The 15,777-nt window shown below is 37.5% G+C and overlaps 1 protein-coding gene across 9 annotated transcripts in view; it reads left to right on the top strand.

The window, feature by feature from the left end:
* The window catches only part of LOC140135932 (uncharacterized), a 304,873-nt gene that overhangs the window by 285,354 nt on the left and 3,742 nt on the right, over positions 1 to 15,777 (top strand). For all 9 annotated transcript variants that reach the window (XM_072157616.1, XM_072157617.1, XM_072157619.1 and 6 more), the window contains 3 exons: positions 6,304 to 6,396; positions 10,746 to 10,784; positions 14,732 to 14,842. In XM_072157616.1, the coding sequence (XP_072013717.1) occupies positions 6,304 to 6,396; positions 10,746 to 10,784; positions 14,732 to 14,842 (243 nt within the window). The remainder of the gene's footprint in view (positions 1 to 6,303; positions 6,397 to 10,745; positions 10,785 to 14,731; positions 14,843 to 15,777) is intronic.

Here is a 15,777-nt window from a genome sequence, read left to right as displayed (position 1 = left end):
TTGTGGAGTAATTTCTCTGGTGCTTGTTGAACTTCCTTGAAAAGTAACATATGGGGTGGTCAATTTGATCTTCACCCTCTTGCATCACAACACCTCCACAGCCTATGTCACTGGCATCAACAGTCAACTTGAACTGATTCTGAAAATCAGGTGCAGTAAGTACTGGTGAACTCATGAGTATTGATTTGACTTTGTGAAAAGCATTTTCACACTGTTCTGACCAAATGAATTTTGCATCTTTCTTCAACAAATCAGTCAAAGGACTTGCTATCTCTGAAAAGTTTGGACAGAACTTTCTATAATAGCCAACCATTCCTAGAAATCTCATGAGTGCCTTCTTGTTTACAGGTGTGGGGTATTGCTCAATTGCTTCAACTTTGGCTTTGATAGGTTTTACCTGACCTTGACCTACAACATATCCTAAGTATGTGACTGTGGCATGGCAAAACTCACTTTTTACCAGATTGACTGTCAACTGTACTTCTGACAGCTTCTCAAACAATTGATGGAGTTGTTCCATGTGTTGTTCCCAAGTTTGACTGTAAACAATCAAATCATCTACATACGCTTCACATCCCTCTATGTCTGCCACAATTTGGTTCACCATTCTCTGAAATGTTGCTGGGGCGTTTTTCAAACCGAATGGCATAACTTTGTATTGGTAAAGACCAAATGGTGTACAAAAAGCAGAAATCTCTTTGGCACGGTCTGTGAGTGGAACCTGCCAGTACCCTTTCAAAAGATCAAATTTGCTAACAAATTTTGCACTCCCAATTTTGTCTATGCAATCATCAATTCTTGGAATTGGGTACGAGTCTGTCTTTGAATGAACATTTGCAGCTCTCATGTCTGCGACCAATCGGTATGAACCATCAGGCTTGGGAACAAGAATACATGGTGAACTCCACTCACTACTACTTGGTTCTATGATATCATTGTCTAGCATATAATTAATCTCATTTTTTGAGATGTTCCATTTTCAATGGATTGACTCTGTAAGGATGCTGCTTGATTGGTTTTGTATCACCAACATCTACATCATGAAATGCAGCATTTGTTCTACTTGGCGTATCAGGAAATATATTGTCAAATTTGTGAATCAAATTTGCAATTTGACTTTGTTGATCTTGAGAAAGATGACCTAACTTTGAGTCCAAATTAGTGAGCACATCAGAATTGTTCAATTTTACATTATACTCTTTGTGCTCTAGCTCTTTATCCTGGTCATATGTGACATCAGAATTGTCATCTTTACTCTTGTCTACATTGGCGATTTTGTCTACATCGGCATGTTTGTCTACATTATCAGCATGTTTTACTGTACACACAGGTTTTGGAATGCCACTGTCACTTCTTTCAACATACTCTTTGAGCATATTTATGTGGCATAACTGCCTGCTCTTGCGTCTACCAGGAGTCTTGATAATATAATCTACTTCACCCACTTTTGACTCTACTTCACATGGGCCATGATATCTGGCTTGTAATGGGTGTCCTGGAATTGGAAACAGTACTAGAACTTTGTCACCTGGTTTGAACACTCTCTCTTTGGCATGTTTATCATACCATTGTTTCATTTTGGCCTGACCCTGTTTCAAGTTTTCTTTGGCAATATCAGTTACTCTGTTAAGCCTATGCTTAAAATTGGAGACATAATCCAACAAATTGATATCTGATTTCTCATTGAGCCACTTTTCTTTCAACAACTTTAAGGGTCCGCGTACTGTGTGTCCAAACACTAACTCAAAAGGACTAAATCCCAAAGTTTCCTGAACAGCTTCCCTAGCAGCAAACAACAACAAGTGCACTCCCTCATCCCAGTCCCTCTGAAATTCCAAACAGTATGTTCTGATCATGTTTTTTCAATGTTTGGTGGAACCTTTCTAGTGCACCTTGTGATTCTGGATGGTAAGCACTTGAAGTATACTGTTCTATACCTAATTGATACATGACTTGCTGAAATACTCCAGAAGTAAAGTTTGATCCTTGGTCTGACTGTATGGACTTGGGGAGCCCCACAAATGTGAAGAACTTGGTTAAAGCTTTCACTATGGTCACTGCTTTAATATTTCTCAATGGTATGGCTTCAGGAAAGCGTGTTGACGCGCACATAATTGTCAGAAGGTATTGATTACCTGACTTAGTCTTTGGTAGGGGGCCTACACAATCAATAATAACCCTACTAAATGGTTCATCAAAGGCTGGAATTGGCTTCAATGGAGCAGGAGGTATTTTCTGATTTGGCTTCCTACAACTTGGCATATGTGACATGTTTTGCAATATTCAGAAACATCTTTTCTGAGAGTGGGCCACCAGAAATGTCTCAGAATTCTTTCATGAGTTTTCTTAACACCCAAATGCCCTGCCATGGGACTATCATGTGCTATGTTAATAACTTCAGTGTGGTAGACTTTTGGTACCACAATTTGGTGCACTACCTTCCACTCTTCATCGGCAGGAACATCAAGAGGGCGCCATTTTCTCATTAGCACACCATCTTGTTTGTAAAAACAGACAGAATTTTGTTCTGCTTCTTCTAGGGTCAATGCCCTTTGATTGATCTCTTTGAGTTCTGGGTCATTTTGTTGCTCCAGAATCAGCTTGTCATGACTTAATGGGTCTTTCATGGTTTCCCCAATTTGTTCATGCTCAGAGGCTGTGTCACTTTTAGGGGTATTTTTATCCCCAGGAGAAGGAAGTTTATCGTCTTTCTCATTCAACTTTGACACAAATGTGTCTTCCAAATTGTAGCCTAAGTCATCAATTTGGTTGTCCTCAATTGTTTCTAATGAGGCCTTCTTACTCATTGCCCGTGTCACTGCACATGCAGGAAATATCTCCTCTTCCTCACTATTATCATCCTGTATACAGGGCTTATCTGTGACTATTGGGTCAGGAAAACCTTCTCCCTGCCAAATCATTTCCTAGCAACATGGACACTCCTTTGACTGGCAATTCATGTCTAACTCCTATGGTTACAGGACCAGAAACTAAGTCAGATGTCAAGTTAATTTTGTGGAGAGGTACACTAATTATTTCCATCCCAATACCCTGGATCAAAGCATTACCTGCTGAACTATCCTCATTAAAGGGCAAAGTTCCTTCCAGAATCATAGACCGTGCACAACACGTATCTCGCACAATCTTGATGGGCTTTGGACTACCATTCTCACCAAGTGATACTACTCCCTCCAACACAAATGGTTCAAATTCTTCACACACCTTGTCTGTCTCACCTCCCTTTTGTGGGAATTCTTGTTTCTTGATTTGACTGACTTGTTTCTTTGACTCAAGTGACACTGCACATCCTACAGTATTACTAGCAGTTTGCTGCTGTTTTTGTGCGTCTTGTCTGCCTTTTAAGAAATAACACTGGGTCATCGTATGCCCTGGTCTCTTACAATGAGTACAAGTTACTTTGGCTTTAAATTCAGTCCCAAATTTTGCTCTGTTACCTGAACTCCCTGGGGTCCCTCTACCACCAGCACTATGCTGTGAATTAGACTGAGGTTTCACTTCTTGTGTACCACCCTGATTTGCTCTAGGTTGATTATGGCTGAACCTGTTTGAATAACTTCTGTTAAGACTAAATCTACTCGCATTCAATTTGTGAGTTAAACCATAGTCGTCCGCCATTGTCGCCGCTTCGTTTAGCGTCTTAATTTTGCTAGCGTTTTCATCCAAATGGGTTTTAATGTCAACGTGGACACATTTCTTGAACTCTTCTATAAGAACTAATTGCTTAAGTTGGCCGAAATCATCTTTGACTTCTTTTGACCCAAGCCACCTGTCAAACATTTGTTCTTTTACTCTAGCAAATTCTACATGGGTTTGATCTGCTTGCTTTCTTGAATCTCTGAACTTTTGTCTGTATGCTTCAGGCACCAGTTCATAGGCCTTAAGGACTGCCTGTTTGACTTCTTCATAATCATTACACTTCTCTATTGGTAGAGCTGAGTAAGTTTCCTGGCCTTCCCCACAAAACTACTTTGTAACAGTAGGGTCCAATGCTCTGGAGGCCATTTTAAATTTGTAGCTACCTTTTCAAAATGTTGAAAGTACTCGTCAACCTCTTTTTCTTTGAATTTAGGCACAAGCTTTACATACTTTGTAACATCAAAACCTGACTTTGACTTTGAGGAGAAACTTGATGAGTATTTGTCACCTAGCTTAGCCAACTTCTCTTGTTCAAACTCAATTTCTTTTTTTTTTTTTTTTGCTTCCAGCGCCATCTTTTCATGGCGCGCTTTGTCTTCCATTGCCATTTTCTGTTTCTCCATATCTAATCTTTCTTGTCTTTCTTGTTTTTCATTCTCTAACTTGATAATTTCCAGTTTTTCTTTTTTATCCATTTCCATTTTCTTTTGGTCCATTTCCATTTTCCTCAATTCTAATTGAATTTCCAACTCTTTCAACTTAAATGCTGAGTCCCCACCAATTTCTACTTCAAGTTTCTCTTCCAAATAGGATTCATCAAAAATATCTTCCCCGACCAAAACATCTATCAAGGCATTTTTGATTATTTGCTTTCTTGTAGCTTGCTTTACTTTCAAGTCATAATGTTGGGCAAATGCCAATAAATCAGGCTTCTTCAACTCATCAAACTTCTCCCAATTTATAGTTTCAAGAAACTCTTCTGCTTTGAACTCTGTCATACTGTACTTTCACTTTCAAGACTCAGTATAATAATGTCAACTTTTTTACAGTGTATATCCCCGGACGCGAGCCCCCAATTTTTGTTACGAGTCGTACTTGACTCAAGGCCAAAATCACCTTTTTCCCGAACTCACACGAATGCACAACACAAATACACTGTTTGCTTAAGCTAACAAAATCTAAGTCTTTAATTGAAAACAGAGTATGATTGGTACATATAATAACAATATCGCATATACAATAAAATCACACAATGACGGTTTTACTATATCAGTACTTAACCAGCTGTCTTCTTGTTGGTGATCCTAGAGTTCTTGCAATGTTCTGGACGACTGATGTAATATATCCTTATTCACTTGTCCTGCGAAAATCAGCGATGTCCATAGTACACTTGCATTTATAAATCCTTGCGTATAAAATCCTCATACGAAAATGATGATGCTTCCTCCAATCTCCTTTGCGCTGCTATCTCCACGAATGTATCTCCTTGCGCTGCTTTCTCCACAAATATATCTCCTTGCGCTGCTTTCTCCAAAAATGGTGTTTCTTTCACCAATCACTCTTTTTCCAGGGAACCGGTTTCTTTAACACAGCTCCACTGTTTCTTGACAGATGCGTGGCCTTCACAAACCCAGCAAACTCCAGCAATTTGACTGAAGAACTTTTAATCCTTTGATGAGGAAGAGCACTTTTGTGTGCTCGCTGTCTTCTTCGTTGCTGTATTAAAATTAGCTCAATTATTGGCTATATAAACTGGTTAAATGTACTTCTTTTTGAAGCACGAAGACCATCACACACATGTGGAGTTTTCAATCTCACATGACATTCTGTCCAGTCCCAACAAAAGCCTTCAGCTTTTTATATCAGTACTCATGCAAAAAAAACCATCATCTATTAATAAACCATTTCTTCAATCACATTTTCACAACATTGCTGCAATCTTGGGATTTCCCAAGATTAATTATATACATTCACATTACATCACTTCCTGGGGTTTTCCTGATGGTGCAACAATGAACTGGGGCTTTCCAAGTTCCAAACATAGATCTGACTTTGTTTACAATAATTTGGGGAATTCCAAAATACAAGGGGGTTTCCCATCTCATGAAATACTTTCAGCTTGTAAACAAAGTTAAATAATTAAATTAAATCAAATTACTCAGGGCACATCACAGTACAATCTTTGAAAACAATAAATTGTAAATAGCATTTAGATGTAAACAGTGGTTTACAGGCTGACAATGCGCACTGAAAGATTCGCCAACAGCCCGGTGTCCTATACTATATCCATCTTCTCAATAAGTAGGTTGTCTCGCCTCTGACTTCCATCTTTTCTTCTGTCTCCTCAGACTCCATCCATTTTTTTTGGGTTGCTCACATTTTGATATGTCTCATCTTGGTCTGTTTTTGTATAATCATGTATTTATGTATATTTATATTTATTTTGGTATTTTTGTAATACGGTATCTGTTTAATAAAACCTAAACCATACCTAAACCTATTTGCTGCAACGTATTCAGAAACTTCAATCAACTTACAATACCCGCTCAATGATGAAGATTGTTAAATTAATCATAATTAGCATTTCCCAAGAGATTATGAATTTTAATATTTAATAATGTTTATTTATTATGTGATTATTTGCAGCGTTTACTGCCAATCCATGTACAAGTGCGCCATGCTTTGATCCTGCACTAAGTCAGACATGCTTCTTTAATAACGACGTATTCATCTGCAGACGTAAGTTCATGGTGGGATTCTTAATTTGTTACGTACCAGGCAAAACCAAATTCATGGGTATTAAAATTCGCTACTGGTTGCAATGCAAATCATGTCATGAACATGGAATGTCCATGCCATGAACATGCCAAGCCATTCTGATTCTTTTGTTTTGTATTTGGCATGAAAATCCTCGATTAAGGATTCATGGGTTGTTAATTTTGAACCCATTAAAATTGTAATTGACGCCCTTGAATAAAGAATTAATGGGCATGGAAGTAGAGAAAATTTGACATTGACCATGATTCATGCCATGAGTTACCCATGAACATGCCCTGGACATGTCAAGGCTCTGACTAAACGAATGACAAAAAAGCATGCAAGGGCATGAATATTCATGTGTGAGCATGAACAACCTATCAAAATCCCCAAATTCACGAAAATTCATGCCCGTTGCTAGGGAAAATGGGGCATGTTCTTGGCAAGATCTTGGCATGTTCATGGGCATGACTCGTGCCTAAATTTTTGCCTGAAGGATCTCAAACATGCTCATCTTTCAAGGCAGAATACTTTAACCACGATATTCTTGTAGTCATAAATAACCTTTCAATTCAGCTGGCACAGAACCTCATACTCCGAAACTTAAAGGAGTATTTCGTGATCCTAGCATCCTCTTTTTATGACATTGTTCAGTAGATATCCATGAAAAAAGCTTATTCCCAAAATTTCAGTTGATTCCGATTTTGCGTTTGCGAGTTATGCATGCTTATGTGTATTGCACTGCTCCATAGACAATGTTCTGGTATACCAGAACGAAATTCAAATTTAACGATATCTTTGCTAAACGTATTAATCTGCAAGAAATATTTTGAACATAAACATTATGTAGCCTGAGGTTTCCAGTGATATAAAAATCTCAACTTTTTTGAGAAAAGTGGGGGGATGATGCTGTGGATCACGAAATGCCCTTTTAAGGTCAACTTTTGTACCATGATTGCTATGTATGTTAGTGAACTACACCATTGAAGATGCGATCATTCAGGTCCATAGTGCTATTCAAGTGGAACGATGTAAAATGATGTAATCGGCCGGAAACGAGTAACGCGAACAATACAGTTCCGTAGTCATGAAAAAAAATCATTCAAGTTGTGCATATTTTTGCAAGGTCGTAAGTACCGGACGCTGTAGCTCTTCAATGGCAAATTGACTTTGGATATTCTAAGATAGGTACGCCATGGTAGAACTAGCCCCGTTCCACAAACCGCGACGCCTCTCGAATAGCGAGCGGAGCGAGCACCGAGCGTAGCTCATACAGGTATCAGAAGAGTACAGCACAGAAGCCAGTGCTACGCCATGGTCATAAACCATAAACTCCTGCTAATTTTTTTTTTTTTTTGGGGGTGGGGTCTAATTTGCATATTCGTTATTATGATAATGCCTCTGTCCTGATACTATATCTCGTGAATGGATTCGTGGATTCTATGATAGGTAGACCACCTTTATGTCTAGCAAAAATAAGGGCCTTTGAGCATGTTGTTGGGTGACACAGATCGAATGGAAAATTAAGGCGCCGTCTTGGTCTTTGGGTGACAGAACAAGTAATACTTTAGTGCTGAAAAAGAAGGTCTTAACAGCCCTACATGCGTATTACCTCAAAAATGAGAGTAGGGAGCTAATCGGTGATCTAATACCCGACTTTACGTGTTGCATTGCAAGACGCATTAAAGGGAAGAGTTGCTTTTACTCGCTCAACAGGTCGTGCAGTAGATACAATGTACATGTTGGTCGTATATCACGGAAGAACCACATTATATAAATCCGGATTGATGCGGATTGTCCGAGTAGATGAGTTACCCATGAACATGCCCTGGACATGCCAAGGCTCTGACTAAACGCATGACAAAAAACAAACAAAAGGGCATGAATATTCATGTGTAGGCATGAACAACCTATCAAAAAGTCCCAAATTCACGAAAATTCATGCCCGTTGCTAGGGAAAATGGGGCATGTTCTTGGCAAGATCTTGGCATGTTCATGGGCATGACTCGTGTCTAAATATTTGCCTCAAGATAGAATCTCAAACATGCTCATCTTTCAACGCAGAATACATTAACCACGATATTCCTGTAGTCATAAATAACCTTTCAATTCAGCTGGCACAGAACCTCATACTCCGAAACTTAAGGTAAACTTTTGTACCATGATTGCTATGGATGTTAGTGAACTACACCATTGAAGATGCGATCATTCAGGTCCATAGTGCTATTCAAGTGGAACGATGTAAAATGATGTAATCGGCCGGAAACGAGTTACGCGAACAATGCAGTTTCATAGTAATGAAAAAAAATCATTCAAGTTGTGCATATTTTTGCAAGGTCGTCAGTACGATGTAGATCTTCAATGGATAGGCAGATTGACTTCGGATATTCTATGATAGGTACGCCATGGTCATAAACTCCTGCTATATATTTTTTGAGGGGAGGGTCTAATTTGCATATTTGTTATTATGATAATGCCTCTGTCCTGATACTATATCTCGTGAATGGATTCGTGGATTCTATGATAGATAGACCACCTTAGCTCAAAAAACAAACAAAAGGGCATGAATATTCATGTGTAGGCATGAACAACCTATCAAAAATTCCCAAACTCACGAAAATTCATGCCCGTTGCTAGGGAAAATGGGGCATGTTCTTGGCAAGATCTTGGCATGTTCATGGGCATGACTCGTGTCTAAATATTTGCCTCAAGATAGAATCTCAAACATGCTCATCTTTCAACGCAGAATACATTAACCACGATATTCCTGTAGTCATAAATAACCTTTCAATTCAGCTGGCACAGAACCTCATACTCCGAAACTTAAGGTAAACTTTTGTACCATGATTGCTATGGATGTTAGTGAACTACACCATTGAAGATGCGATCATTCAGGTCCATAGTGCTATTCAAGTGGAACGATGTAAAATGATGTAATCGGCCGGAAACGAGTTACGCGAACAATGCAGTTTCATAGTAATGAAAAAAAATCATTCAAGTTGTGCATATTTTTGCAAGGTCGTCAGTACGATGTAGATCTTCAATGGATAGGCAGATTGACTTCGGATATTCTATGATAGGTACGCCATGGTCATAAACTCCTGCTATATATTTTTTGAGGGGGAGGGGTCTAATTTGCATATTTGTTATTATGATAATGCCTCTGTCCTGATACTATATCTCGTGAATGGATTCGTGGATTCTATGATAGATAGACCACCTTAGCTCAAAAAACAAACAAAAGGGCATGAATATTCATGTGTAGGCATGAACAACCTATCAAAAATTCCCAAATTCACGAAAATTCATGCCCGTTGCTAGGGAAAATGGGGCATGTTCTTGGCAAGATCTTGGCATGTTCATGGGCATGACTCGTGTCTAAATATTTGCCTCAAGATAGAATCTCAAACATGCTCATCTTTCAACGCAGAATACATTAACCACGATATTCCTGTAGTCATAAATAACCTTTCAATTCAGCTGGCACAGAACCTCATACTCCGAAACTTAAGGTAAACTTTTGTACCATGATTGCTATGGATGTTAGTGAACTACACCATTGAAGATGCGATCATTCAGGTCCATAGTGCTATTCAAGTGGAACGATGTAAAATGATGTAATCGGCCGGAAACGAGTTACGCGAACAATGCAGTTTCATAGTAATGAAAAAAATCATTCAAGTTGTGCATATTTTTGCAAGGTCGTCAGTACGATGTAGATCTTCAATGGATAGGCAGATTGACTTCGGATATTCTATGATAGGTACGCCATGGTCATAAACTCCCTATATATATTTTTTGAGGGGAGGGGTCTAATTTGCATATTTGTTATTATGATAATGCCTCTGTCCTGATACTATATCTCGTGAATGGATTCGTGGATTCTATGATAGATAGACCACCTTCAGGTCTAGCAAAAATAAAGGCCTTTGAGCATGTTGTTGGGTGACACAGATCGAATGGAAAATTAAGGCGTCGTCTTGGTCTTTGGGTGACAGAACAAGTGATACTGAAAAAGAAGGTCTTAACAGCCCTACATGCGTATTACCTCAAAAATGGGAGTAGGGAGCTAATCGGTGATCTAATACCTGACTTTACGTGTTGCATTGCAAGACGCATTAAAGGGAAGAGTTGCTTTTACTCGCTCAACAGGTCGTGCAGTAGATACAATGTACATGTAGGTCGTATATCACGGAAGAACCACATTATATAAATCCGGATTGATGCGGATTGTCCGAGTAGATTGTCCCACTCTCAAATACTTCACATTTGAATTATAATCTGTTTATAATATTATGTATAATGTATATTTTTATGTATATCTGTTTTAGCCCCATCAAGTGCAGGCAGACGACGCAGGGATGCTGATGGTAAGAAACAATCAATCGATCTTAATGATTAATTAATCAAACGAATCAATGTTTCAATCAAGATATCAATCTGGAGCCATTTCAAATTCTGACAAAGACAGACAAGACCAATGTACGCGCAACAATCACAAATGTGGTATGAAATGAAAGGGACGAATTCGATCTATTGTGTGGTCTTTAAGAATTTAATAACATCAAGTATGATAAAATGCCCCAACGTGATTTTTTTTTTTGGGGTGGGGGGAGGGGAATCTGAGATTTTCGTCTTTCAAAATATTGGTCTTTTTTACAGCCTTTTTCACACAGTAAATTACATAATCATAATTGGGTTTCACTTTAAACATTCACTAGAAGGTTGAAATTATATTTAAAGATAGTAATGTTTCTCAAAGTGTGGTGAAATAAAAATGTGGTGAAATAAAAATGGTAATTTCAGATCAGTTGAGTGTAACGTGAGTCACGTAACACGAGTCATGGTCAATTTAAAAATTGCTAATTCATTTTGTAGTTAGTCGTTACCTCTCAACTGCTTGCTTGAGTAGAAATGCTGAATAACTAAAGTACCAAATTTAGGATGTGTATTTTTGTGTAACGCAAGTCACATCCATTTGTTTGCCAATGCAGATTTCCACAAATTTAATGTTTATTTTTGGCACCACGTTCAATTTGGTCCGATAGAACTATCGGTACCCGGTTAGGTACCGATAACTCTTAACATCACTCCCTGGAGATATAATAAATTGTATCAAGCATAATAATTAACAGTTGCATAGTGTTATTGTATATCATTTAAATAAAAAACACATGCATTGTTCAAATGGTCAGGGTACGATAAAAAGTGCCATCTGTACCTCTTCGGGCACCGATAGCGCTATAGGACTAAAAACGATGTTGTGCCTTATTTGGTACCCATAGTCGATATGTTCATATGTAACGAAGATGAAACAAACAAGTTCTTGTTTAGTTGTGTTTACAGGAGACTGACTATGCCACTTACGCCAAAAGTGTAACGCGAGTAACATATAATTGCCCATACTTGTGTTCCATTGAGCTGTGGCTAGCTTTGCGGAAGTCAATTCCTAATGTTGACTCTTTGTGTCTTTCAAAATTTAGACACAAAATATCGGATTATCAGAAAATAAAGTTTTTCAGAACTGGTACAGTGGAACCTCTCGTCAACATGCTCAACACAAAATCGTCAGAGCTTCAAATTTTAGTTAACAGGATGTTGTGTTATCAGGTCTTTATAATGCATAAAATACAATGTTCATACTGCAGTTACTGTCCGTTTTCCTATACACAATACACAGTGCTCTCACCATTGACGCGCGACCTTTACAAATAGTGTATGTTAGAAGTATATTGCATTTGCCTAGTTAACATCACTGTGTGAAAAATAACCGGCCAATATTTAAAGTATTCTCCAAACTTCTAGCAAATATATTTCTCTAACATGACCTAAAATTACAGCTAGGTTAGATGTTCAGAAATAGTCGCACTTTCGTAGAATATGAGTGAGGGCAAGGCATAGCTAGCTCATAGCTAGCCAACTCCCCGTGTTAATTGAATGGAGATTTGACCGAAAATATTGAGCTATATTGGTAACGGACCGCTCCGTTCTGAAGGATGCCACAAAAAAACGGTACAAGTTACATTTAAAGTATTCTATGAAATTCTAGAAAATATAGTTTTGTAACATGTCCTAAATTTTTAGCTAATTTAGGTGTTTGGAAATAGTCGCACTTTCGTGTTTTAGGAAGGATATGTAAACGACAGATAACACCAAAAATATGAAGAAATTATTTCCAAACCGTGTTAAGTCAACAATCATTATGTTGCTCATTTTCAAGAATGCTGGTTAACAAAAAGCAGGCCATTGTCTCATTTCGTGAACAAAGGTCCACATACCATTGTTTCCTTGCGTTTCCTTTATAATCGGTTACCCAACTGAAGCTGTATTATAGCAGCTCATTGCGATACCGCACATATAAAACAGACACATGTGCACAACCAGAGAAGATCCGATTTAATCAGTTGAGCTGTTTCAATGAGTGTTATCTTGGTTTAATAGCTTTTAATGGGGTTTAAGTCCTGCAAAGGTCGAGGTGAATTCTACTGTAGACATGACTGCATCATGTTGGGACTTCGAAATTCATTTTGTGTTATCAGGAAATTTATGTTAACAGATTTCGTGTTCACGAGTTTGCACGGGTATAATCATCAGATCAAACTTGGATTTGAGAGGCTGTTTCAATAGCTTCATCTGCCTCAGTACAGACGAAATGCACTCATGTGGTCGATTTCACTCAAACTTGCGACGCGTCGTAACTCTAACATAGAAATCCTATGGGAGATGCACGAAAGTTTGGATTAAAGATGGGTTCAAGGATTTCCGACGCATTGTAAATGGTAGTCCACCCCTGGGTACATGTTTTTAAATAACGCTCCCAAGACAAAGTGGCGTATCGGCCATTTTTGACAAAATGAGATAAGATCAGTTTCATAATCTATGTATAAAGCTCTACATTCTGACAAACTTTCAAGACACGCATGTCATTAATTAATAAAGTATTATCACTAATTAGGTTTGGCGTATCTCACTCAATGGAATTATTGTGTACAACATTCCCCTTGTTTCGGACGACATAGTGGCGTATCAGTGACATACGCCACTATGTCGCAAATATGTGATATACACCATTATTTTGGCATATTGCGGTTGTGTGGCGTATCACGTGTCGTATGTCAATTTTGAATGGAGAATAATTTTTCAAAACATTTGACATACTGGCGTATAAATTTAATGACTAATTACAATTAATTGGTGAATGACAACAATGTATTTTATACATTAAATGTAACTTAAATATTTATATTTTCATATCCATTCAAGAAAAGGGGACATTTTAATCCAGGCAATGTATGACAAACGGTTAAAAGTTGCAAAAACTTCAGATGCAATTATCTCAAAATTGTCATTTTCGTGATACGCCACTATGTCTTGCGGGCGACGAATTTTAAGGTCCAAATTTGCAATCCCATTCACATTGTCCACCCAGCAAACACAAAAACGTTTTAAAACGTTTTAAATAAGTTATATTTTGGCTTTTGGTTTAGGTAAAAACGTTTTAATAACATTAAAATGTCGGGTTATATAAAGGTCATGATAACGTTTTAAAACGTTTTGTATGAAAAAAACACACTACAACAATATTTTTAAATGTTTTCAAAAATGTTATTGTAAACCATTTTGCCAAATATTGTGTCAATACTTAAATAACATAAATATTTGAACCCAGCAAACACAGAAATGTTCTTAAAATGTTTTTTCAAAACCTTTTAATAACATTTAAATGTCGGGTTATATAAAGGTCATGAAAACGTTTTTAAAACGTTATTGAAAATATTTTGGGCAAACATTTTTCGCAAAATATTTTTTCAACCCCAAAATAACATTCTGTTTAGAATGTTTTGTATCAAGTTTTCAAGAATGTTTTTGGAATGTTATTAAAACGTTTTTATACCCTTTATATAACCCGACATTTAAACGTCTTTTGTAAAACATTTTTGTTTGCTGAGCAGTAGATTATTAAAAAATGTTTTTTAAGGTTATGAAAACGTTTTCTACTCTTAATATACCCTTTATATAACCCGACATTTAAACGTTTTCTGACAACCTTTTATAACCTTTTGCGAATGATGTCGAAAACGTTTTGTGTTTGCTGGGCATTTCGAAAAGTACAACACTGATTCAAAGATTTTCCTCGAAATATCAAGAGCTATCAAAAGAGCCACACCTACACTGGCTTGTTTGTACTCATTTTAATGCATTTTTTAATGCTGATTCCAATATGGTCATGCAATGTAAAATTTCGCGTCTGCAGTCGAATCTCATGTGGAGAGTATTGAACTTAATAGAAACTTTTATTTACTTATTTACTAAATAGTACTTGGATGCGATCCACTTTGCGAACTGAATGGTGGAATTTGTGAAACAACGGAATGGGATCCCCGTCCTTCATGTTTCTATCAAGCAGTTGAACTTGAAACTGAATCAAGTGAGTATTAAACCAGCTGATAGCTTTGAAAACAAACAAATGTCAGGTAAATGTTGTTGCAAATTTATTTACCGAATTTTGTATTCGTCACTTTATTATTAGACTACCACACCAGGGAGACGGGGCACTTATATTTCAAGGTGTATATTTTACTTTGGTATCGACTCACGAAATGCACCATTCCTTTTTTGGTAGTTTTTGGACAGGGTGTTTCTGATAACAAAAACACTAAATGCAACATATAATAACATATATTTTTATAGCACATCTATGACGCTAACAAAGATACTGTCCTCCGGATGAGTAAATCACTGAATAGGACTTTAACACGGTCTACAGTTGTGTCATTCATTTTGTAATCGGAGATTCCATGTTTTGCTCCATTTGAATGCGTCGATATCACTTTGGAGCATGTAACAATCAGATACATGTGAATTTTATTTTGTAAAATTTAAAGTCATCTGCAAACAGCTGGAATAGAAGAATTCTTGGCTGAGCATGTCATAAATGTATAAAAGAAAAAGTATAGGCCGCAATGTTGAGCCTTGGGGCACCCCTGACACGAATTAACCCATCAATGACAACCCAAAAAAGCCCGCACCCACAGGGAATGGTATGGGTTGAATACGTGAGGTCCGGCTCGTTGCAATGGGTTTTATTTTCCCATGTGCATGATTTTCAAGGGGGGGGGGCAAAAATTCAGATTTTACATATTATTTGTCATAACCCAATAACCGCAATACATATGGAAATATAAGCGTGACAAGTTGCTTACTTAACTCATTTCCTTTAAGATCAAAGTATTACTCTGCAGAAATCATTTAAGCAGAATAACCAAAACTGGGACCTCAAGGCTCCGATTCGCCCTTTTAGACTATTATGCAATTTCCGAAAGAAAAAAAAGATCCAGCCTAATGGTTAGGATGACAGGATTT

This window comes from Amphiura filiformis, chromosome 16 (assembly GCF_039555335.1).
Source record: "Amphiura filiformis chromosome 16, Afil_fr2py, whole genome shotgun sequence".
Taxonomy (NCBI): domain Eukaryota; kingdom Metazoa; phylum Echinodermata; class Ophiuroidea; order Amphilepidida; family Amphiuridae; genus Amphiura; species Amphiura filiformis.
Note: the sequence above shows the minus strand (reverse complement) of the source record. Positions and strands in the feature narration are given on the sequence as shown.